This window comes from Battus philenor, unplaced genomic scaffold (genome assembly GCF_028537555.1).
Source record: "Battus philenor isolate CCGP_79_NKW_IND1 unplaced genomic scaffold, ilBatPhil1.0.hap1 SCAF_27, whole genome shotgun sequence".
Classification (NCBI taxonomy): Eukaryota; Metazoa; Arthropoda; class Insecta; order Lepidoptera; family Papilionidae; genus Battus; species Battus philenor.
The window spans coordinates 3,658,639-3,685,436 of NW_027181690.1; the positions used below are offsets into that span (position 1 = coordinate 3,658,639).

General features: G+C 36.1%; 1 protein-coding gene across 1 annotated transcript in view; it reads right to left on the reverse strand.

Annotated features, from left to right (window-relative positions):
* Positions 1-26,798, reverse strand: part of Rhp (rhophilin) — a 113,125-nt gene that overhangs the window by 18,865 nt on the left and 67,462 nt on the right. Inside the window, exons 3-4 of the mRNA XM_068768892.1 lie at positions 6,328-6,444; positions 5,223-5,350 (exon numbers count right to left, since the gene is read on the reverse strand). Of these exons, the coding sequence (XP_068624993.1) occupies positions 5,223-5,350; positions 6,328-6,444 (245 nt within the window). The remainder of the gene's footprint in view (positions 1-5,222; positions 5,351-6,327; positions 6,445-26,798) is intronic.

A 26,798-nucleotide genomic window follows, 5' to 3' on the forward strand; every position in this document is an offset into this window, starting at 1 on the left:
AAGGCTTCCGCGTGACACCTACGGGGCGATAATCTTATTCACACGTGAGGTTGTGCACTATTACATGACTAGGGCTGTCACACATTTATTTTTTTGGTTACTTAATGTATAACAAGTATATTAAGCAATTCAATTATATTTGTAATTGAGTAATTCTAAATGAAATATTGTAGTGATTGGTTATAGGTTTAAAATTTTTAAGGGTTTAATGTATAGCTCATTTGTTGTTAATGTATGGTTCACCTAATCCAAATATGAATGGTCTTTGAAATAACAATGTAATGATAATAAAGTAAGAAAAAATTTAATGGATATTCTGAATATTGGAAATTCTTACTATATATATATATATATATATATATATATATATATATATATATATATATATATAGACATATATTTATATATATATAAATTTGCAGACTTTGTACTGCTTTGACTGCTGTTAATGGATTGTAGATATCAATAAAGTTGCCGAATGAATACTTTATACTAGTTGATTGGAAATGAAAACGCCTTTTGCTGAATTTTACTGACAAATGAGCTTTATATTCACCGCATTAAAGATTTTACACCTATAACCAATCACCGTGTAAATCAAAGAGTAAAAATAGAGTAGAGTCAAAAATAGATTAAAAAAAAGTTCCTATGTTGAATTAACATATTTTATGATTATCTTATATAGTTGACTTATTAATGAGAACCTCTGTACATTTACAAATATCTATGGTCCGCCCAACTTTATAGTTTATATTTATGGCTCTCAAATAAGAGGGAACCGCCTCTCTTGTACAAACTTTCCCAAAGGGCCACGATCCTCAGTAGTGAGGGATACGACGTAAGGAGGATGGCAATTGTTTACAATAACTTGTCCTTATTTTTTAACCCAAAACATTTTTTACAGCGTGAACAAAGCGATTTAACCATTAAGCTAGACGTACGTTTGGATACGATCTGTATGAATTGTTAAATTATTGCAAAAGTTTGAGAGATCATTGGAACTCAACGTAAGAAGACACAGCTGGAGCTTCGGGAGAAAATGTACCGTTTTCACATCAAACTTTCGAGGCATAATCATAAGCGACTTGACGGTGATCGGTCGTAGGTATATTAGTCTCGTCGTTATAAAGGATATGCTTCCGCAGTTTTGACAATAGGCTTTGAAATATGTGAGGTTTCAACCGGCTGGAGTTGAAGCTTATATCATATAAAATAGGATACCACGATTAAAAAACAAAAACAGATTGATAATGTAAGTAGTGCTAACCCTAATAAGTGTGTACGTTAATTTAGCTCACGACAAAATGTAGTTTTGGGTAATATAGGATTTTACGAAACCGACCTACTTCCTTTGCAATTGCAAAAGTTTATACCAAAGTGCAGAGTATTTTATCGCAAGGACAAAGAGAAACTAGGATAGCGGATAACCCATTCAAATGAAGTGGTTTAGTGAATAGCTCGAGGGTTACCTTGCTCCTCGACTAGATTTTGTCTTGACGTTGATTTATGGGAAACGTTCAAACCTTGCTTAAAATAAAATAGTATCATACTCCATATATATAAATTATCATTGTCATTTCAGCGCTACGTTCACTGCAGGGTGTCCTCCATGGACCATAGACCTCCTCTATAGATTTTTAATAACTGCTAGGATGCAGCTTACATCTAACTTCTTCCGATGTCCTTAACAAAGTCGCCTGTTAAGTTTGTGGACGTCCGACGCTGCGCTAACCAATCTATCTTATCCACTACAGAAATTAAGATTCAGCGGCCATTCTGTACGCTAAGTGGCACATCCGCTGCCATTTCAACTAGCCAATCCGTTAGACTGTATCGGCTACTTTAGTTTGCCTATATATTTCCTCATTCCTGATTCGATCTCCTAGAGAAATCCCGAGCACAGCGCTATCTATGGTTATGGCTAGTTAAGCGACTGAAAGCTTGGCAATGAGGCTCCAAATAAGAGACCACGTTTAAATATATACCTAAATATGTTCAGTGAATCGAAGTAAACAGACGTTAGCTAAATTAGGTTTCAACTGGCCCTTTCCTACACACCGTTGAAGTGAAACTGCACAAGTTCAAGTCGTGACTTGAACAACAGCTCCTTGTTTGGATGGAGAGTGATCCCGAGCACAGATGACCACACTTGGCAACTTTCTTCGGATATGCTCAATCAGGGTCGTCAGTTCTAACCGGTAAAAGTTATAGTGAAAAGTTATAGGTCTATCGCAGTACGATACAAAAAAAAATAATTAAAACGTGTTTCACTAATCAATTTATTTATTTGTTATTAAGTAATGTGGGCCGACTGTGGTATGCCTACAATAGGCAAACATGTTTAATTAAACTGTAAACACATGTATTGTTGTTGGTGTGCCTGTTCGAAATAAGTAATTATTTTAATAAAGCGATTATAATTATGTCCTAATGTGCTTTGTTTAGTTTTGGTTGACTTCAGATGTTTGATGCGCAGGTGTTTAGTTTACTCTATAGTTTGCATAACAGAAGTACTACTTTTACAACTTTTCACGTGTCGTAACGAAAAGAAATATAAAATATAATATCTAAAGCCGAATTGATCGAGTCGAAAATTTGAGTTTAAAAACACGTTAGGTGTTTCATTTTCGTTTACTACAAAGCAAAAACAGCCCTCTGCTTCAATTTATATATTACTGTTCCCACTAAATAATTCCAATGTACTATTATTGGAGTTTCTTTTTAATTCGATATCTAAATGGGAAAATTTATCTATACCATTTTCAATATTATTCCAGGACCATTTTATTTTGTATTGCAAAATTCATGTTTATTAACAAATATAAGTTTCAGGAATGAAAAAAATATTTTAGCATACAGTCACTAATGAAACGCGATGTTATTTTTTGCATAATGTAGCGAAAGTGAAGTCATGACGTGATATACGTTTTTTTCAGTAATAAGTTGGCGAGTTAAAGTGGACAGGTCACGTAGCGCCGCAGAGTGGATGCCAGCTTTGGACCTGAAGGTTCTAAAATGGAGATCACCAACCGATAAGCGCAGCGTAAGACGTGAAGTCGTTGGAAAACGCTGAATGCAGGCCGCTTTCAACACATTATCACCCTTATTTCAGTCGTAGGAAGTACACAGACTGGTTGGAAGCGGCCCGCATCCAGCATCTTGCGACGACTTTAATAAGGCCGCCTGTGCACCATGCAGATGTAGAACGTACACCTGCGCGTGCTGGTTCGTGGTCTCCATTCAAGAATCTTTGATCCCAAACAGATATTTGTCCTTTGCTCTATATGATGATGAAGCACTTGAGACATAAAATGATCTTAGAACAGCATTTATGTAAAACTGTAACACCAAATCACTATCTGCTGGTAGTTATATTTACTGAGGTACCAACTAAGCAAAGTGTAGCATATCATCTACCACTAGATAATGTCTGTGTTATATGTATTTGATTATTATAAGCGAAAGTCATCTTGAAACGTCGGTGACTTGGTGAAATAAAATAACATATTAACGCGCTAGAAAATTATCCGATCTGGCTTTAATAACCCCACGGCGAGTTTCTCTTTGTGGATCAGTTTTTGCGCAGAATTATTATAATTATGTGATGCGGGCGCAAGACCGGTCATCGTGGCGATCTAAGGGGGAGGCCTTTACCTTGCAGTGGTCGTCTATCGTATGACATGAATGAATTAAACCTAAGTGTGGCCGGTTTTCGCTTTTGTGTAGTTCTGAAAATGAATCGTCGACAAATATTTGCACAAATATTTTCTTTACTTGAAGGAAATGTTTGGAACAAATACGTTTAGAACTTTTGTGATATCTAATGTCTCTAAGTCCCTACTTAGTTAGTTAATATGCTTTTTAAAAAACTAGGATAGGCGGTCTTATCATTCGAGGCAATTCTTCCAAACAACCACTTAGTTTGAGTAAAGTTTTTCTCCCATTTCCAGCACTTGACATCTTCGTGATGTATACAAGTGATCTCTGTAAATGTTCTTTAGTAAGTAACATGACTAATTATTAATTGATAGGTTTTTCTTCCCGGTTCCATCTATCAGATGAATGCATAAAAAACGCAAAGTACTGTACTCCAGTGCAATAGATCATCTTTCACATACCTACACAATGTCTTGTATTTGGAGGAAAGTATTGTAAATATGGTTTTGAGATTGATAATTAATTTTTTTGTTAGAGATGACCAGGCGTCGAAGGCCATTGATCTCGGACTCTTAGGAATCTTAACTGGTTGGTCGCTTATGACTTTGTCGAGGAAAACGTTTCATAAAGTCAATTCCGTTTATAATTTGTAACGACTACAATCTCGACACGTCCGTTCGCAGCTTCACTTCCAAGGGAGGTATGGAGATTATTTACCAATTAAAAATTGGTTAAGGCTTTTTGAATAGTGGGCCTCAAGAAATGCGTTAAATTCTCGTCTTTGTAAAGATACTAGCATTTCTTAAATATTTACATTGTTAATCTATAAATACAATTACTATAAATTAGAGTCTTCTTTTGATACTATTACTCCTGTCTATAATTTCTTTTGAATTGTTCCTATCAAACAATAACAAATACAAAGTAACCTTGGCAACCCTGTTCGTATGTCGTACCCTCAAATTCAATTTTTTTTCAGCTTATTTCTTTTCAGCTAGTACGGTATACCTGGACATGTAAACTTCAACAAAGCTCAGCGTTTTCTTCGTCCTGCTCCCTCGAGAATGCGGAATGAATACATACCTATAAGGTAATCCTTTATATACCTTATTGTGAATAATACTGAATACAGTATGAATCACACAAAAAGGTAAATAAAGGATTATATCATACAAAAAGGTATATATAAAGGTATATAAAGGACTAAATATAGTGAAAACGTCACTTTTGTAACACATTACCATCGAGACCTTCATTTGTATTTTCCTTTTGATCGCGCATTTGTATTTATCTAGTTACACTTGAGAAAAGCTGGGAAATAATCTAGTGCAACTTGCATTTGCAGAGTCAATAAATCAATCACAAGAGCCCTTGTTTCTGGTTTGTGGCATTAAACCAAGTGCCATCATTATTTATTGACGCATCAAAATAAAAATTAACAATGTTTTGCATCAAAAACTTTCGCATTTTATAATATAAAAAATGGTTATAAAAAGTCTATACGATGGTCGCTTTCCTAGAGAACAGTGTTCCAGTGAATAAAGAGAAAAGAGGTAAGAACTTACCTGTCGCTCTGGTAGAGTTCCACTGAAGAGTTCAATTCCGCCAGCTGCTCCTTCAGAAGTTGCAGGTTGGAGTTCACGAAGCTGAGCTCCAGTGCAACCGTTTCGCGTAGTTTTCTGTTCGTCGTGGCCTGTCATGTAAGGTATATTCGATTATAATAGACATGATATACCAAGAAATATTCATTTTCTTTTAGCCTTTTTATCAGTGCCATACTATATACATGTTTTAATGTAATAAATAAATATAACTGACTAGTATACGTGTCATTGTGATGTGAAATAATTGTTTCAGTTACCTTAATATGATACATGTAACGAGAAAAAGTTCGTAATGTTTTAATTTTGTATCAATAGATAGCGCTGGCAATCGATTGCCCCGCACTTAAGTTTGATGCGGGTGATCGAACCAAAGCGCTTTACTCAGTTAACTTTAAAAATAATAAGTAAAATAATGTACATGATCTTACGAGACCTAATAGGTTTCTTTAATGATCTTAGCATAATGGAAATTCTCGAAGATTACGGTGCGAACACGATTTCAAAGTGTTTCCGGTCAAAACAAAGACTTCTTCGCGTACGTTGACTTTGGGGCCCGATGCGAGTGAACAAAAACCAAACAAACAAAGCGAACTCGGTCAGCGAACCGAAACGCCCCTGTCTTGCGGTGTTCGAACTTTTAACCTTGTGGGTACGAGAACTCGAGTTTTAAGGTGTGATTTAACAAAGAACAAATCAACAGTATCAACTAAATGTTGCAAATAATTGAGATTTTTAAATATGTCATTACTGCTGTTGCACTAGGCACGCAGACCCGTATCGCAGAGATCAGGACAATTACAATTCATTTTGTTTATACTTTATTTATTTATTCATGAATGAAGATATCCGCGGAAGAACTAGGGACACTACTTAGCGCGAAGAATTGCTCATTTGAAATGGCAGAAGGCGAACACGGTGGACGTGGCTTAGGCAGGCCGGGCGCAAGACCGGTTATCGTAGCGATCTATGGTCTACACGCCTTGCAGTGGGCGTCTGACATGTTGATGATTTATTTATTAAAGGTGACATGCAATGCCTTCAGAAATGAAGAGGTTTTTGGCATCACCTTGAACAAGTTCTCCGCACCAGCTCGGAGACGCAGTTCCTTGTTGATCTCCTGGTTAAGCTGACAGCGGCGCGTCTGCAACCGTCCTCGGCACGTCGCCACGCGGGGGTCGGAACCCTGAAACAACATAGGAACATAAGTATAATGGTTGCTAACATGTTTTCTTTATTAGTATTAACCCTTTTATATATATAGAATTGCTACATATTAATTAAATATTTCTTACTATCTGTCATGATTTTTTTGGTCTTGCTTCGGCAGTACAAAAAAAATTATAAGAATTTCTTTTTCCAATCAATCTATATAAGGTTAGATGTGCAATAGTTTAATTCCGTTGCCCCTAGTGTACTTATCTTGAAAGTATTTTTAGTGAAAAAGTTCTACAGCTCCCTCGGGAGTATGCACGGGTGTAATATATATTTATTATCGGATTGCGAGGTAGATGAGTACTTAGATAGCGATAGCTTTGGCGAACGCTCCATGAATAAGCGCCAGAAACGCGAGAAGGCTGAAACTAGACTTAACATTTGCTATTGTCAAGCTATTCTATTGCGTTGATATCATTTCTTCTATTCCCGTTATTGCATGAAAACTAATGATGAATATTAATCAATGCACATACAATTATAGCAGCCATGTTACGCGAGGCGGGTGTCGCAAAACGTATCATTCGGCCACGTAACGTTAGCTGTATGAATGCGGTGTCGATTGAGTTATCGCATCCATTACTAATGATGTTTCTTATTGAGTTCTCATAAGTCGTATGGTGTTGCCATGTGAAATAATTTAGCAAAATTTAAACAATTCGATATTTATTTAAAATATGCACGCCCACAGCAATACCGAAGTTTAAATTGTTTTCATTTGACATAATACAAAATTAAATATTGTATTAAATGAACTATTGTATGCCGTACGTGGCCCTGGATTCGTTATGAAAAGTAGTATTTATTTTGTTTTGTATCAAAAAAATATTTTTGATTTTTATTTTTTACTTTCTATTTTTTAATGCAATGCATTCCGTCTTTTAAAATTTAACATACACTTAGTTCTATACTGTATTTTCAATGTTAACTTTTATTATTTCTTGTGTAATAGAACTAAGAAATGAAAAAAAAAATTTATTCACTTCGAACTAAGCCAATTTCAAACTAAATCTGTAAAAAAAGATTTACAAATGATTTCTATTTCTACAGTTTTTTTTTTGTTTATATAGCTCTTCATGTACCTGTTTATTAATTATTCTACTTAAGAAGATTATATGTAAATACCCCTGGTGTCATATTTATAATCCAATAACCAAGTCATTTCACAGCTGCGATAAGTGCGATCTAGTGAGTAGTGAGGAATTGAATAGTCGGCCCGAGCTCAGGGAGACTTCAGAAGGTTTAGGCTAATCGCCATCTGACCCCTGACCTGTTCAACTCGCAGCAGTAAAATGCAGGTACAAAAAAAAACAACGATATGTTCTTATTATCTAAGATACTGAAGTAATATTAATTAAATTGTATACGAGGGCGTTAAAGCTGACACGCAATCATTTCTATCGGCGGGTGAAAGCGATTGACGCACTGCGACAGTCCAGTGCGTGCGGCAAGCGAAATCTTTGCGGTGCTGCCTAAAATGGGCATTTGCGAGATTCGAATCTATTTGAAATTATTAAGTTATCGATATAGACCAGCGTATTGGCAATTTAAAGTGAAAGTGTGCAGACTACATAACACCCAGAACAGATGGCCACAGGTCTTTAAGGTTCTGGAGTGGATACGACCGTCGGGCAAGCGGACTGAACTGTCTACCCAAAGTGAGGACAGGCGACATATTAAATTTACGTTGGAAGACGTTCCAAATGGAAATTAGGAGAGTCGTATCTAGCTGTTGACGTCCTAAAGTTAAAATAATGAATTATGTACGTCATTGGAAAAATGTCATATGTGAAGCGATATATGGTAATTATGACGATGGTTAATTCCTACAAGCAATCAACTGTTTCCAATTATAAATATTTTTATTTCGCTAAGTAAATATAATGTACTATTTACTTATAATGTAAATAATGAATTATTATAACAATAGGTTTTGGTGTCCACTTTTAAGTATAGCTATAGTAGTGTTAAGACCATTTATACAGCGGTGGGCATAATTAAAACTTAAACAAAATAAGTTATAATATAAATTAATGAACTCATAAGTGTGAATATGTGTGTGTGTGAAAGCTTATTCAAAATTTAAAAGTTCTTTGTTCATATAATGAATTATATCTGTTGTTGACGTCAAGTTGAGTCTACCTATTCAGAAGACAAATGCTCCAGACCTAACAACGGGCAAAACGAAGTCAGCATGACTATACATTTTTTTTAAAAAGAATATGAACGATTAAATTTGTATGATTAAAAAAGAATAAATATAATCTGGAGCCAAAAATATCATTCCTAAAGTGGACTATCTTTTAGGAAGTCATTTACAATGTATTAACCCATTGCAGGAAGTCACTGGAAGCCGGCAGCGCTAATCCGTGAAGATCAATGGGGGAGACCTATGACTTGCAGTGTGCGTCTTATCGGCTGAAAAGAAGAATCCCTAGCACACAATTTTTGACATTATTTTGAAGTCTAGTAATAGATTTTTGAACAATATCCGGGATCCTATTATAAAAGCTTATACATTGTCAATTGAAGGATTTGCTAACTCGATAAAGTCGAGTTTCAGGTACACATAACTTGTTTTTGCTCCTAGTTGGTATACATACAACATAACTCCCGTGTCGTAATCACTGAACGTGGCCAGCCATGACAATTTTAGCCAAATACTTCTGAGTAACAACATAACATGTCCTGAAAAAGTACCTTGACATTTTATATTTACATCACTATAATATATATATATATATATATATATATATATATATTATGTATATCACACTTCCTCCGAAATTCTTTTGGAGGTTTTTGGATACATAATATATTTTAAGTCATTTTACCAATAAAAAGATTTACAACTCAATAATGTGTAGTCTTTTGGTAACCTGTAGATAAATTAAATTTTATATATAAACATTAAATACATCTGGTACGATGTAAGTTTGTGTATATTTCTATCTATCGTACTATTTTTTTTTATTAATTTTATAATATATTATGTATTGTTTTTTCGTTGCGTCAACTGAGCGCAGATAGTTGGGAGAGGCATTGCCGCTATGTATACAATTTTTCTTATGGGTATCAGTAAGTACGGTTAAGTGCTTACGTATTCACAAGTGAAAATAAAATTTATGTATATATATGAAAAATATTATATGGCCATAATTAAGTTCTCTGCGTTTCTTATATTTTATTTAAAGCTGCGGACCAAAGTTTTTTTTAAAGCTTAGGTGACGGGAAAGATGTGGCATAGTATGGCAGAAATAGAAAGTAACGGAAAAGAATAGAGGAGGCCTTTCCCAACTGGCAAACAGACATACAGAAAATAAACAAATAAAATATTAGATTAACACTTGATAACACAGCCTCTGCAAAGTTTGATACTTATTATTATTAGGTATAACAATTTCAAGCGAATCCACTATCAAGTTCAGAAGTGGAACACAGCATTGGTTAGATGTGCGTCTCGGAGACCGGACGCGGCTGCGACCGTGCACACGCGAACTGTATCCTAAACAGGAGATAACATCTTCGCCTCCGTACTGATCAAGGACCTATTTAAATCGTGGGAACGAAAATACTGTATACAGGTTGATTGGTAATAGGTGTAAAAGAGAGTAAATAATAATAAAATTTAATATGAAGTTTAGAAACGCTTTTTCTTACTATTTTATAATTCCGGTATTTATTATTTTTGAAACCATTGATTTTTGGATAGGTGCAACCACATTGACAGACGCCCACATGACAGCCTGACAGACGCCCACGCGTCAGCCGACAGACGCCCACTGCAAGATAAAAGCCTTCCTAAAGATAAGACAAAGCCTTGCGTTGCCGGCATCAAGCGACTTTGACAGCTGTCGTTTGAGATCGCCAGGTCTAAATGTAGTGAAAACAAGTAGTGGCTCGAGTTCCCTCCGGATCCACGAGCAGCCTATTTTCAAATTAAAAAACCGACCCTTATACCATGCTATGAGTGACTAAGTATAGTTTTTAGGTTCTTGAGCGAAATAAAAACATACATAAATAAATATTTTTCCAATAAGCTTCAAGGATTTTGAAAACTGGGATATAACAATAGTTCTCTTTTTTAACCCTTTTCTTAATGTATCTGTAGTATACATCAGAATTAAATAAAAAATTGCGGCATCAATTTTGAACGCAAAGTAATCATTTGTATGTGAATGTTTAGGTTATTTCTTAATTTTCGAACGCTTGTTCAGTTTTTTCTGAAGGCATCCTTTGGTCTTAAAAGTCAAGTGGTATGAATATTAATGTAATATTAAAAAAAAATCTGCCAAGTTAAGGGTTAATTTGAAGTTATTATTTGTAAGTTTGAGTAATATTTCCAATCAAGTATCAGAGGCCATTATAATAACTGAAAACCCATTTACAGTCCCATCATCATGTCGGCCGATAGAAAAAGCATAGGCATTCCCCAAAGATCGCCACGATGAGCGGTATTGCGCTGCCCGCATTCAGCGAATTCCCTCGACCTTGAATAAAATGTCGGTCCACTACTTAACCAGCCAGTATGAACAGTTTTGAATAGATTTAAAAAACAAAAAATTTACGATTAATTTAACGTGCAATCAACTCGGAAACGAAATACAATATAAGCAATAAGTACGAGTTCATCAAATAAGCTACTCGGCAAACTCTAATACTCGTACAATCAATTTTCTTCACGCCTACAAAGCGTTTTAAGAATAACAATGTGCTGATGTGATGTGGTTTTAAATAGGCGTCACTGTCCACGTGACGCGAATTATAATATTTTTAGGGTATAATTTAAAATTACACTGCATTCCGCAACTTTCAATTTTAAATTTTACCATCAAAAAGTTTTTAATTGAACATGGTGTATTGCACTGATCTAGCCAGTTCAATTAAAATGCGATTTCAATCTTTAAATAAGTCGACGTCATAATACTGTAACTGCGGCTCGTTAGATGCTGTCTATCTCCAAAGCAGATTTTGATGTAAAAGGCATAATTTCCTGACATTGTTAATTAACAAACTAGTCTTAAAAGCTAAACCGTTGTAAGAAGCGTTTTTATTTTTTCTACACGAATGCAATGGATCAATAAGTTCTGGTATAACAGTAAAAAGTCTGGAGGGATCGACTGTAAACAATAATTAATTTTAATATGCAGTAATCCATATTTGGAAAACTCTTTTTCTTAACTTAGCTTTACGCTATTTATTATTTATGGAACTCTTGACTTTTGAATAGGGTGTACCTCACATTAATTTAAAACAGATAAGCTATAAATTCACCACTTTAAAGTTTATATACTAATAAACAATCAATCTGTACAAAAGATGGTCTCATGCAGTTCAGAAAGCTCGGCGCCTTTATGAGTCAAGGGTTGTGTCGTAGCAGGAGAATTAAAACGTTCATAAATTTTTATTTGATTTCTTACAACGTAAGTACAACACAATTTAACTAATAATACTTCTGCAAACGTATGTTTGTTTGTCAACATCAAAAAGTCAAGTATAAAAGCGTATTGTCAGTTATCAAATTTCGTGTCAATTGATTCCTTCCTCGATCCATTAGTTTGATCAACTGAGTGTATATTACGTTTGGACAACAACGAAACAATGGGACAATTTGATATATTTCAACATCACAGCGGCGGATTTGCGGAAACATCCTGATCTGATTTCCACGCTTCATATAACCCTATTGTTAGCGACTGTTTATGATCGCTGACACAATAGAGGGTAGTTGGAATATTCTTATCGATACATTGTGGAGTCTGACGTTGTTATGTAATATGGTCATTCATTAAAATAATTGGTTTAACGCGATTTTGTTAGAATGGTTAATGGAATTTACACACACCATAAGTTAAAACTACAATAGCAGTTGCCGAATAAGTAATGGTTCTGTAATGTGTTCCTTTACAGGTGATACAGCAATTAAATTTTACTCTATACAACATTGTAGAAAAAAGACCAGAACACATCAAATTCAAAAATAAAAAAATCTGAGAGAAAAGTGATCGCACCTAAGAGTAAACATATGACCAACGACTTTAGACAACAAACACAGAAATTTGATTGGAGTTTGATTCGAGTTGATACGATTTGATTTCCAATAATGTAATGCTTAATGATAATTAATTTATGAATAAAATAAATTATAAAAATAATAAAAATATAATCACAACTCGTATATACGACATAGAACATTAAATTCATGAAGTGTTCATTAAAGACACGTTTTATTTACGTATTGGACTGGACAGTTATATAGAAATTTTAAATAGAGCATACAAGATAGGAATTTCTTTTAAAATTAAGGAAGACTGTGTCCGAGACCTTCCGTTTGCTCTACGATAGTCAAACAAATGTTTGTGTTTTGTGTTTACTAGAAAAGCGAAATTAAAAATTATAACTTATTCTCGAACAATTGACAGGTATAAACAAATCAAAGTCAAAATAATATAAACAAAACTTTCAGGTGTTATAATCGAAGCACTACGTCAGACACATTAGCTGAATGACAAATAAAAGATGGATCATCAACTACAACAAATTGAAAATTGGGCTAGTAGAAAATTGAAGAGTCGGCAATCCAATTAAACCATGGGTGGAAAACATTGTCACAACTGCTGGGTTCATCAGGTTCAGCAAAGACACACAAATCTGGAATGATCTAGAGAAAGCCTTTACCTTTGTTGTTTATTATATATAACTAGACTGCGTCAGGCCAGTAACTTTACCAGTAAAGTCCATCGTGGCTGTTAAAAACTGATAACAATCGCTAAGTTCGCTAATCCATAACACCTGGTTGTTATGCCTCACTATTATCACATACCAGGCGAACGTCCCACACCATTAGCGAGAGTTATAAAAAAGTGATTAGAGAATATAAAAATTCCACACACAAACCATTTCCTCTGTCGGTAGGAATAAATTACTTAAATACGGCTGCATTCCGGTTTTACCGGGAGATTTATTACGTGTATTTAACGAGATGTTGCGTAACATAGTTCCCGCTGACGGTCGGCCATTTTTGATTGCATAGAAAATGGCGGCGCGCGGGAAATAAATGGCCACAGATTAATTAACCTGTTTAACGCCGGCGTGGTCAACTTTATATTTTATTGGCGAGTAATTTGTGTACACGGTGATTCAGGTAAGTAACACCCTGTAGTTAGTAACTTAAGGCATGAAGTGTAATGTTTATTATGAAACGTTCAAGAGAACGCGCCCATGTACTTGCCAATGACATCAATGCTTGTTAATTTATTACTGTCGTTATATCGAACACCGATTTGAATTGGGACGATGCAGTGAGATAGTCGCTTTCATTACATAACACATACACTGTATATGTCTCAATATACACGCTACATATGTCACAACTGGCTTTCATTTTCCTCGTAACCCAGCAACCAAACTGAAAAAAATGGGTGCAAGGGCTTTGGAAATTTACACATCTTAAATCATGTTCTTCATGTCAACCGATGAATGCCAAGTATAGGCCTCCACTTGCGCTGCCTGCATCTGGCGACTTACCACAACTATGACCATGTGGTCGGTCCAGTGGAAGTTCTCTACCCACGCTGCGTCTTAGCACAACGATTGATATAAAATAATGTTTTAGAATGTTAATAATAATATGTACGTGACAATTTATTAAGTAAATAACATATCAAAATGCAAGCAGGCGTAAACGAAATAATTTTCTCTTCGTTTCACTTAGAAAAGCGTTGTACGGACGGAATGTTAAGCCCCGACCATGGTGTTTCGTTGAATAATGCAAGAGACTGTGCGAGAATCGAATGGGGCAAGCGAGCATTAGCAATTACTGTACTTGGAGGCATTAGCGCGCGACGAAACGGACTGTACCTGACTATGGTTCACGTTGGCGTTCCGTATAAACTATTTGCCTTGTTTTACTTGTAATTTGTCTCAGTATGGCAGACGCGCTGTGGATTGGCACTTTGATAGGTACACCGACGTAATGATAAGATAAGATGATGTTGTCTGGCTTTTTAGACATCAGCTAGGTATATCCATATAAGCCGCAAAAATTTTGCAAGGAACTAGAAATTTTAGGAATTAGAAAAAGTCAGAAAATCGATCGAACTGCACATTAGTAAAAAAAATCCAAACGTGCACCAAAAATACACCGTTCAATCGCCAAAAATTTTAGGCATTTAAAGTTTTAAAGATAATTCTAGTAAGGTCTAGATCGAATAAATGTTATTGTATATATAAATAATTAAATACAATACAATAAAAGCGGTCACTGAACTCCGTCAAAGACTACAAAGACAAGTGAACTATGTTGAAGTTGGACACCGCATTGACCGGCGAATGCGAAGCACCAAGAGCAACACCTGTTGCTGCTAACAACCTTCACAAACACCAGAGACACAACCTAGCTGCTTGTAAAAGGCTAGGTGTTATTTTCAAAAAAAAATATTGAATCTATTTATATATCATCATCATAATTTCAGCCGTAGAACGTCCACTTCATATATTTCAGATAGGACCATCTTGTGGGTATATATACGCTGCTTTTAATGGTCATGCTGAACCATGCTCCCTCTCCAGGACCATAAGGCCCCAGCAGCAGCTATTAGTTCTACGTGTGTGACGTGTTTACTGCCACTTCGATAAACAATAATGACCTATTTTCAAAAATTACACGATTTTCCAATGCGGTCGTGCCAACATATATTTCTTAAAAAAATCTGATTTAATAAAAAGAATATGTTACGGAACCCTAATTTGTTTATCTATGATACAGTCTTATACATGTAATAAATTTATTTGCATGCGTTTTGCAACTAGTCCATTTCCGTTGCGTATAATAAATTATATATTTATGCAAATATTATTGACATTCAATTTTTTTATTAAAACCTTATTTTATTATCTGTAGCGCAATGTGGCGGTAATATCTAAATAAACATTAATTTCTTAAAGCCATAAGACGCTCAATTTTAAATAAAAGTATAGAGTAGGGTTAACAACTGTGTTAAGGTGAAAATATACGAAAGCAAAAACCTGAATTGATTTTGTTTCAGGATGTTAGGACGCGAAGTGTTTGGAACCTTCGTAGCTTTATTTGAAGGCGAAGATATTTATAATAGGAAAGCTTAATTTCATTCTAGATTAAATCGAATTGGGCTTTTCCAAGTACACGAATGATCAGTGTGAAAGATTCAAAGTGGAAAATAATACAAATATAGTGGACGATTCTAGTGGATGATTACCGAGAAACTTATAAATTGGAAGGTAAACGGATAGTCTATTTCCTGCAGGAATTATTGACCTAATGATGACTATTGACGTGGAACACTTTTGGTATATTTGTTCTTATCACAGTGTCTCCGTGAATGTTAACGGTGGTGAATTGTAGGGGACTGCGGCGTACCGTTAGCCGGCAGGTTCGATACCCGGCCGGTCGCTTGCATACTATTCGCCTCGATGCAATGCAATTAGCTATAATTCGAGTCCGTGATCTAACGGGTTGTTGTGCATAACTGGTACTTCCTAGCCACGATATTTTTTAAATTTGTTTATAAATACATTTGCCGGTCAATGCGGCGATCTTTCAAGGAGGCTTTTTTATGGCCCCGCTATTGGAGGCCTCTCGTACCTCTAAGTAGTTGGGATCAGAGTCTTTATTCACAAATAAGTTTTTCAGATTTTTTATCTTTATTTTTCACTCACTGTCATACTTCTCAATTTCTTTCATTCTTACCTTATTTCCATCACAATCTTCTTGCTTTCATCGCCTTCCTTCCATCATCTTATTACTCTTAGGTGGCTAGGTACATATTTTTAAATTCTTTATTTTATTAATTACATACTCTATTTTTTAATCACAGGTTTCTTTGGGTTGTGCTTTTTTATACATTACTACACTTTTCGAAGGAGGCTTTTGCAGTGAGCATCTATCGACTGACATGACGATTGATATATGACGATGATACTGAACACAATACTTACTCACAAAACTGTGGCCCCGCTAGTCCGCGCGCACTAGGAATTGTCTTATGCACTAAATCTTTATTTTACAATATTTTCTTTACCGCTCACATACTTTAGACATAAAATAGCCGTTCTGCGCATATAATAGTGAAATATAATTAATATCACAACAATGACGAGATCCGCAGACGGACGAAGATGACCGACGTAGCTCGAGGAATTGCTCGTCTGAAGTCGCTGAAGGCGGGGCACGTGCTCTAGAGGCGACCACTAGCTAGTAGATTTGGCGTACGAAGGCCCCAACTAGGTCCAATGAAAAGTCGCTTGATATGTCAATCCCCTATTGATCGGTACGATCTTTTGCGATCACTTAGGCCCATGTCTATCAATCAGATGATGATGATGATACATTATATTTCTAAATAATTGTTAACAGCATGATCCATCAGATTAGATGTATTAGTATGTTATTTGTATTAGTTATTAATATTAGATGTATCAACAAGATGAATAGTTACATTTTATCAACTTTTAAATTGAATCTCAACGATCTGAGGGTCGCTTCAGTGTAAATGGTGCCAGTGATGTTAAATTCTGTTTCAAATTCAAAAATTCTTTATTCAACATACGATGGATTACATCTTTTGTTGACGTCAAGTAGTTTTCCACATGTTCGGATGAAATGGCGCAGACCTGAGACGAACAGGTTCAAGAAACTCACCTGGGATATATATTTTTTTTCACATGTCTAATCGATTATTATGCAATCGATAGTTGGCATCGGTTGCGCAAACGCAGCGAATCGTCGATGACAGCTGTTACGATCCAGCCCAGTGGCCCGGTCAATCGCGCGATACTTCCGCTGTCGGGGCACCGAGATCCAAATGAACTTTGTGACTAATTTTTTAAACAACGATTATTTGGTGAAAAGTAATAAGGTTACTCAATACGGGCTGGGCCGGGCTTCATAAAATTAGTAATTCACTTGTGGGCCACTGTGTACGGTTCCACAATATACTCCCGTGTTTTTTTCAATTATTTAAAAATTTCCGGCCAAGCGCCCTGCCATATTGCTCCCGTGGACTTAGTAAATGCCAATTGGACAGCAGTGTAAGACAGTAAAAAAATACTTTAATTTTTTTGTTCTTTACTATTTACTGATATACCTGCTTATCATTGCTTTGCATGCTTAAATTTTTAACTGGCCGCATTGCTAACACTTGCCGATATACGAATTTACAATGGATTAAGGATATTGAAAAAGTGATCACAAAAAAATCGTAAGTTTGTTATGCCTATCCTCAGATCTGTACGTTATACAATTTATTTATTATTTAATAAATAAATTCAAAATATCATTGGCAGAACTAGTTCGTGAACAGATAGTTAATATTTAAACTAGTCATATCAATGTTTCTCCAACAAAGTATATTATTAGAAAAGAGAGAGCCTGTTAGCTAGCGGTGTATCGACTTAGTCAATAGTTACATCACCTTAAATTACTGTCCGCTATAGAGTTCTCTAAAAACCTATATTTACTGCATATTAATAAATTCGCACTGTTTCTTTCAAATAACCTTGTACTCATATGACCCATCACCAGCCGCTTTTGCCCGGGTGTTCACACTTATTCAGATTGACTGGATATCGGTATAAAAGCTTTTAAAACGTACGGTAAATCCTATCACAAAATCAATAATTTCAGAAGTCCTAATGATATTAGTAAAATAAAAAATTAGGATATGTAGCAAACATATTAAAATTAATTATGCCTGAGAAAAAAATAATGTTACATTTCAGAGTTATCAATTTACATAGTGTTATTCGTAATTGACGTAACTTAAAAGGTTTTTGCTGATTAAAGACTTAATTTCACGTATAACAATCACACTGTATAACCTGAATAGTTCTAAAACGAAGATGCCAACTGTAAACAGTTCAGACGTAGGTTACAAAACATATTTACGGTTACTGTCGTGATATAATGCAAACGTTGGTTGAGTAACCACAGTAAAGATATATTGCAAAGCTAAGGCTATTGCGTAGTATTTCTCATAACTGCGAGTATCCAATACGTTTTAGTCGGTTTGTAAAATGTTTCAATATTATTTGTAATCGGGGTTTTTTACGTACATGGATCATCCAAGAACTTTTAAATAAAATTGAGTAATTCTTGTTTATGTGTCGATTGGCGTTAATGTTAATTTATTATTGGACCCAGCATTTACAGAATCTGTAGGTACAGTAGACAAAACCTTGATGGTACTTAGTTCCGAACTATTTTTAAGCCGTGGCTCGGGTTACATACAACAGTTTCACCGGATTGAGAGGTAGAGCTTTTAGATCATTTAGGCGGACGCTCCACAGAATGACTTGGCGAAAGTACTCCCAAGGTCCTCGACTAGGGATATCACTCGTTGATAAAACGAGTTCAGCATTTTGACTCAAGAACACTCGAGGATCAAACCGCGACTTACCTGGCGAACAATCTAACACTTCGAAAAACTTTAGCTCTGAAAGAAGTGGCTGAAGAAAACAACGCTTCTATCTAAGATGAACGGGGATAAGTGATCCCTGTGATACGAAGAATCTGTTGCGAAAGGATTCGACAAAAAAAAAATAAAACGTAATTTATACTTCAGTAAGTATACAAATTGTTCCTTTTTTTATTGTTTTTTATGAGTCACGAAGTGGGTAGGCCCCCACTAGTTGTACTGACGACATAGTTAAAGTTAGTAAGTCGCTCAATGCAAGAGATGCCTTTGCCTTACAGTGGGTGTCTTTCGACTATAAATCCTTCTATTGACATTTCATACACACTGTTTCTCGGGATTTCTTTACGAGACCGATCAAGATAGCCGGTGGAGCCTGAAGGTTTTGTAGTGCAGTATTACAAATATTTACTGTAAAGAGGTTTACTAGGATAGAGAGACTGAAATTCTTTGTAAAGCTATAATTGCGAATAGGCAAATAAAATTTTACAGATCTACCCACCGGTAAAGACGCACGCTGGATCAATTGCTGAATCACAAGCATACCTGTGCAATTCTATTGTTCAGACAAAATGTTTCGTTATTGTAGTTTGTTTTTGTTGCTTTGTTTTGTTTGTTTAAAGTCATTCAAAGTATAAATTGTTAGATTGTTTTCGTGATATCATTTGGTAGTTGATTATATTAGGTAAGATGCATTCTGGTTGAACCGAATGTAGTCATGTTTATAACAGCGGTTCAGCGAAACTGTTGAAACCACAAAGCAGGCCATATTTGAAAGAAGGAAGGAAATATGTTTCATCTTTGTTTCAGCTATAAGATGTCGGCTACTGAACATAGGTGTTCCGCATAGGTTTCCAATTGAACCATTTGGAGGAGGCTTCCCTCCAGGGTCTTTCGACCACTTTGATGAAGTGGATCTACGCTGTGGTTGTCGGGAGATGGTCTCCATTTAAGACCCTGGCAGGGACCGGCTCTGCGCGCTATATGGCCTGTCCACTGGGACTTCAACTTTACAATCCCCTGGGTTGTGTCAATTAGTTTCGTTCGTCTTCGGACCTTCTCAATCGAACTCGTAGAAAAATCGCGAGTACAGCCCTATCCGTAGATCGTTTCCCAACTGTGAGCTATTTACACCAAAAAAATATATAGTGTCGTTTAAGAGCTTCCTCGATTAATAAATATTGCTACTCGATAAATGGTAAACATAACATTAACCTATTTTTTCACATTTGGTCAAGTGATGAAGTGAATAAATAAAGTGATCGTTTTGAATTATTTTATTTTTTCTTATAAAATTCGACAGGCCCATAACTTATAGCAGTACAAAGTATTTAGATAAAGATAGTAAGCAATAATTGATTTTAATACGTAATAATTCAATTTTGAAAACGATTTTTCTGATCGTATTGATTTTTAGATAGGGTATACTATACAGTAATCGATAGCAAATGAGCTTAAATTCTCCTCTTTAAGATTTTGCATCTGTAACCAATTATGCTGGTTGGGTCGTAAGTGAAACCTGTTGGCAGCATGAATATATTAACAGCAGGTTAACCCTTTAATTACGCGCCGTAATCCGGAGCATTTAAGCAATTCTTTAGAAAGTCGGTTACACCATGCGCGTACGCCGGCGGGGTATTTTCGACCATGGCAATTTCTCCATCACTTTCGCTACGTGGTACAATTAAGTTTGTTAATTGTGAACACTCTTATCGTATCAATCTCGACGGATATTTAGTGCAAGTTGCGATGGAGTGGAAGCAAGCGTGACGGAGATATTTTAAAGGAAATGGAAGAATCAGGAATGAGATCCGCAGAAGAATTAAGGCCTCCTATGTAGCTTGAAGAATTGGTCCTCTAAATTGGTAGTAGGCGGGGCATGTTGTTCATGTGATAGACAGCCGTTGGGGTTGAAAGGTTCTCGAGAGGTGACTTCGAGCCCATAGAAATGGCGTGGGTGTGTTCCCCTACAAGTGCACTGACGACATAGCAGTCTTTGGGTAAGGTCTGTATCTTGCAGTGGGCATCTATCGGTTGGAAGGCAATTCATACCTACACGCCTTGGAGTACAATATGCACGCAGTTCAAACATAACATTAAAAGAAAACATCGGCTGTAAAATTAAGCGTATACATTATATAATTACCCAGTAAAAGATATTTATTTATCTTCTCCTAATCTGGGTTTTTTTTTTAAATGTGTGTTTTAGACATTCATTCATGTCATCCGACAGACGCCCACTGCAAGACATAGTTCCCCCGAAAAGATCGTCACAATACCTAGTCTTGCGCATTTATCGACTTCCCGCGACTTTTATTATGTCGTTTGTCCATCTAGAAAGCGGGCATACCCTCGCCAGGTATACCGACTCGTGATCGTGCTTGAGAACTTATCGGCCCAAACGACCATCGGTTGCAGGAACGATGTGCCTCGCCCACTGCCACTTCAGACGATCAATCCATCGATCCATGTCGGTGACAGGTCATTCTTCGGATCTTCGGAATTTCTGATTTCGATATCGCAGCATACCTCTCCATTGATTGATCTTTGGGTGACATTGATCCTTCTCATAAGGCCCATCGTAAGTGACCACCTTTCGGATCCATATGTCATAACTATTTGCCCGAAACCTAACAAAATATTTGAAGATTAGATTCGACTATGAAAATTTGCGTTGCGAATGAATCTCAACAAAAGGAGGTAATGGTTTTCGTCCATTTTTTTGACACGCCAACGTAGACTCCCTGTCGTGTCTCCCGTATACTCATGGGCGTCTACCTGGACCACTTTGGAGGCCTATGGTATAGACGGAACGCATTTACATTATCGATGACATAATTCAGTTACCAACAAGTCATAAAATGGTATACATTACAATATTACGTCGTGTAGATTAATAATACGAAGTAGGAAATGACGAAAGTCGATATCGGGGACAGCTGCAACGATCGTGCGTATACATACGACGCTTGTAGTAATCGCAGATGCTGAAACAGTGATAAGTAGTCGGGAAGGAAATATTTTCACAAATAGTATGTACAAACTTGTAATAACATATCTTTGGCTGTACGGTGTGTATCTGGCTGGTATCGTTGACATTTTTATTTCATGGCCGCCGTTATTGAGGGCCTTTCGCTCTCACCTATCGCATTTATGGGACTGGGCATTACAATCTTATTTCTAATATATAATATCTTAAAAAGTTATTATTTAATAATAAAATACTTATTTAATTTCACAATTACACAGTTTTTGCTTATTATATTAAACTTGTGTAAGTTTCTGTTTTGTTTCTTTCGCTTTAATTATTTCACATTAGTGTTTTTTTCCTATTCCTTTAATTTCTTAACCGACCTGTACTATTTTCACCTTTATTCCTATTAATTACGTCCGCAATTATCGCTCTGTAACATTTAAGAAACGCAGGCATGTCTTCGTCACTGTTTATCAGTGAGGCGATTCTATCCTCACTATTTTTTTATCCTAGCAAGAAGCACGGAATCGCAGCAGAAACCTCCGAATGCATTGTTGACATTAAAAAGGTTATATTTTAAAGAAGTTTAAATTTTCTTTCTTTGTATAATGAATAAATTATATTCAAGCTTATTGGAACCCCGGCTCGGGCCGTTAATGCCGTATTAGAATGCCGCAGAGATGCTAGATCACTTGTGCGGTCGCTCCACAGAGATAAATGGCGCCGGAACCCACGAGAGGTCTCAGTTTGAGCTGGTACTCGACACATATTTAGCACTCTATGTTGTGATTAAGGTCAAGAGTCCTTTTAAAAGGCCCTCAACTTATGAATCTCGTTTTGATCGACAGCTATTGCCTAGCTAACTTCAATACCACTTCGAATAGCATTAACGGTGGGAGTAGAAGTGGCGGAAGAAACTCTAGCAACGCTCCTATATATAAATATTAAGGTTTATCTCCGTACTCGTAAGTAAAGACCTGCGATTTTAAAACTTACATTTGTAATTTATTTTCGAAAGTACCTCCTTTCACTCGAACCATAAAGTCGGCGAAATTTCTTTCGCAATGAACAGAGGTGCACTGTAACTCTTGACCATTGAACGCACGGGAAAATGCATGTGAGGACTACATTTCATATACAGGATTGGTTATAGGTGTATGTGGTTAGTTCTAAGCGTTCACCTATTAAACATATTTGAATAATTCTGTGTTGTCGATAAGGGTGATTGATTATAATTATAAAAGCTTAGAAGGGGTGAATGTACGTAAAGCTTATTTACTGTTAATTTATGTACAGTACACCTTATCAAAAATTGAAGATTTCAGAAATAATAAACAACGTAATAATAATATAGTAAAAAGCGTTTTTAAAAATGTTCAATGGTTGTTAGCGAGCATGCAACGTGCGGTAGATTTCTGTTCACTCATACCATAGACCGATAGTAAATGCAATACTATTAGCCAACAGGGTCGCTTGAGATTTTTACTCATAATTTTTATTGCAGAATTTCAGTGGTTTCCCCGCATACTGTAGTTGGCCGACCAAAGAAAATAGATCATAATATTATTTAGTTAACCACATTCGTATGTTCGACGATTCGGTTTGTTTGCCTAAGGTATGTAGAGTAATTCGAAGCAGTTTGTACATCGGATCGAATTGATGCATTTATAATTAATGCTAATTGTTCGCTATTATCACATTCTTATTGCGTTGGAACGCGCAGCGGACGGCATGCGGTTACGAAACGTCATGCATTAATCGCTCTTATAACCTTCAATTAAGTGCGAAAACGGCACGCGGCATACATTTCTTACTCAACATCACTATTTGCCTGGTGCACCTGGTTATATTTCATAATGTGTCAAAAATGTAGCGCGACATCCGATTTCGACGATGACTTGCAATCGATTCTGTAACTTATTGCAATATAAATAAGAGCGTCGTGTTTATTTGAATGCGTGCAAACTGTGATATGTTTGTTTACCACGCGATCCTTATTAGTTCGAATCGAACACGACAGGCTTGTGAAACTGTGTTATATTCAGTGATCGAAAAATATATTTTTTAATTTATGTATACTGCGACCTGTTACTTCATAAGGTACATTGAGCGGCATGTATATAGTTGTACAATGTCCTGAATATGAGCACCGACAACTATTCCGTTCCAATTATTTATTGATGCGCTTTTAAAATTGCAGCATATCTTGGGGGATTTTCGTTACAGACAGCATCTCTGCCGGGGACATTCTTTCAGTCCCAGCGTAATTATATGGGGAAGGTCTAGAATTTTTTCTGCGAGTGTTAATTTCTTCCTTCACCGTACGTATTTGTCATTACGCAGCTTTTTACAGACACGAATAATGACAAATTTGTATAGATGTTACACGGAATATATAGACATATATTTTTTATATGTCCAATTGACAACATTTTTTTAAAACACGGAAATTATTCAATCGCTAGTTTTTAGTTTGCAATTATATTTAATTAACTCTTGATTTCGAAGGTTCTCGAGCGGCGACCACGAGCCTATAGACGCGGCGTAGGTAGGACGCAGGAAGTCGCTGGATCGAGGCAGCACGAGGTCATTCACCTTTGTGGAAGGCTTATACCATGTAGTGGACATCTATCGGTTAATATGAATAGATAATTGAATTCGAGAGTCCTAACCAACGATACACTTTAAGTTAACAGAAAACAATCATCTTGTTGGCAGACCACGTATATACTTTGAGTAACGCCTAAAGCGTAACAGGACATCGCGGTGACCATCGTCGTCACAACAAGTGACACACTCACACTAAATTTTGCGGAATCTTTAAATGCTAATAAAATAAAGAAAAGAGAAAGGTTAAAATATATATATATATACAAAATTCATAAAATTTTTTTAACCAGAAACTAACATCCCTGTCACTCACAAAGTAGAGGGTCGAGAGGCCCTCAAAAACGGAGGATATTAAAAAAAAAACACTAGTAAAGCAATAGAAACCTTTGGATTCCATTTCTTATTCTTTATAAAGGTTATCATTACATCCAATGTAGATAATCACAATGACATTTTAATCTCACGCTCAGGAGTGAAGGGATCCGACGACGAAGCAAAGTAACCGACATTGCCCAGCAAATTGGCAAGTTATAGTGGTAGTGGGTAGGCTACGTAACGCGCAGAACAGACGGCCTCCAGCGCCTTAAGGTTCTATAATGGAGACATGCTTCCGATTAGTCATACAGAAAATCTATGACAGCTCTTTGCCCAACGGTGGACATCCTACGGCTGAAATGATGATGAAGAATAAATATTTAATATATGTTTGTCCTAAACACATAATTGAAAAAGAGTGACATAAAAATAAATCTTTCATTGAAATTAAAAGACTCTTGAACAAAAGGTGAATACATGAGCTAAAAATATAATTATGAAATATTAATATATTTGCATACATAAGTGTTTATTTCTTTAAAGAGGTAGACGCTTATGATGATTTTAATAATTACAACAATGTTGAAACGTAAATTTTTAGTAGCCACCATTAGTGAAAATAGTTGGAATCGCTTCATACACGTAAAATCATTAGTAGAGTGTTCTAATTTCGAATTTTAATATTAATTTTGAACTGACCAGTATCAAAAATATTCACTGACCGACACACAATGACTAGTTACATAAGAAAATTTGTATATTAAGAGAGGATGAAAGAGAAAGAGAAAATATACAAAAATTTTATTAGGAACCTGGTCATGACAGTCAAATTGAGGAATTTTAATAAAATAACAGATATTGGATGGACAAAAACATAATAGATAGATTTTAAAATTTTGGAATCCTAGAGGAAATATTATAATCTGGTACGATTTACTTTCTCTCCAAAATCGATTATGCATCGTCATTAGCCGAAGGATGTTCACTGCTGAACATAAACCTCCTCCATATATTTCAAAAAGGGCTGGTTCGAAGCGGTCTACATCCAGCTTCTTGCAACTATCTTAACATAGTTGTCCACCTAGTGGGCGGACTACACTGCGCTTGCCAGTCCATGGTATCAACTCCAGAATACTGCCGCTTCATTTTGCTGGGCTATGAATCGGTCACTTTCATTCGTTTACCGATCTCGTCTTTTTTGATTCGATCTTATAAAGAAATCCCGAGCACAGCCCTCTCCATTAATCGCTGCGTGACTTTAACCCTTAGTAGCCTGATTTACGGAAGTGATTTTTTTTAATATTACTGTGTTTGCTTGAGGGTCTAGATAAAGGGAAAAATAGATTTTTTTTTAATTTCGTTGGAAAGAATATTATACAACAGTAAAATACGTACAGCCAACCTATAAAAAAACTAATAGTAATGTGAACATTCGGTTTAAAAGATTGGTATCAAAATTGAAACTCTAGGTTATTAAGGGTTAAACGGACCTTATAGTGAGATACGACGTTTCTATGCTGTGAGTCTTTACTGGCAATATATTGGTCGTAGACTTTCGTCTGTACGCACTGAGGGATCTTGTACATGAAAATGTTTCTTAGTTTTCCGACCCGATTTTTACGGTTAAGATTTTTCATCATCATATCATGCGACAGATGCCGTCTGCTATGTACAGGGCTTCCTGAAAGATCGCCTTGATGACCGATCTTGCGCTTTCAACGACTTCTTGCAATGTTGACGATGCCGTCGGCTTTCCTAGTAAGAGTTGGTTAGACGACCGATTTAGCCACACCCACTGCCACTTCAGACAAACAATTTTTCGAGCTACGTCGATATTTTTTTTTTCGTTATCCGATCATTGGTCACAGTTAATTTATATTTCAGAAGTAACAGAGTAATGATTCAATACGGTCTCGCTCTGTTAAAAACGGTCGGAATTCGTACGCCCGAAAGAGGCCGGCTCTCTCTGAGGCGCGT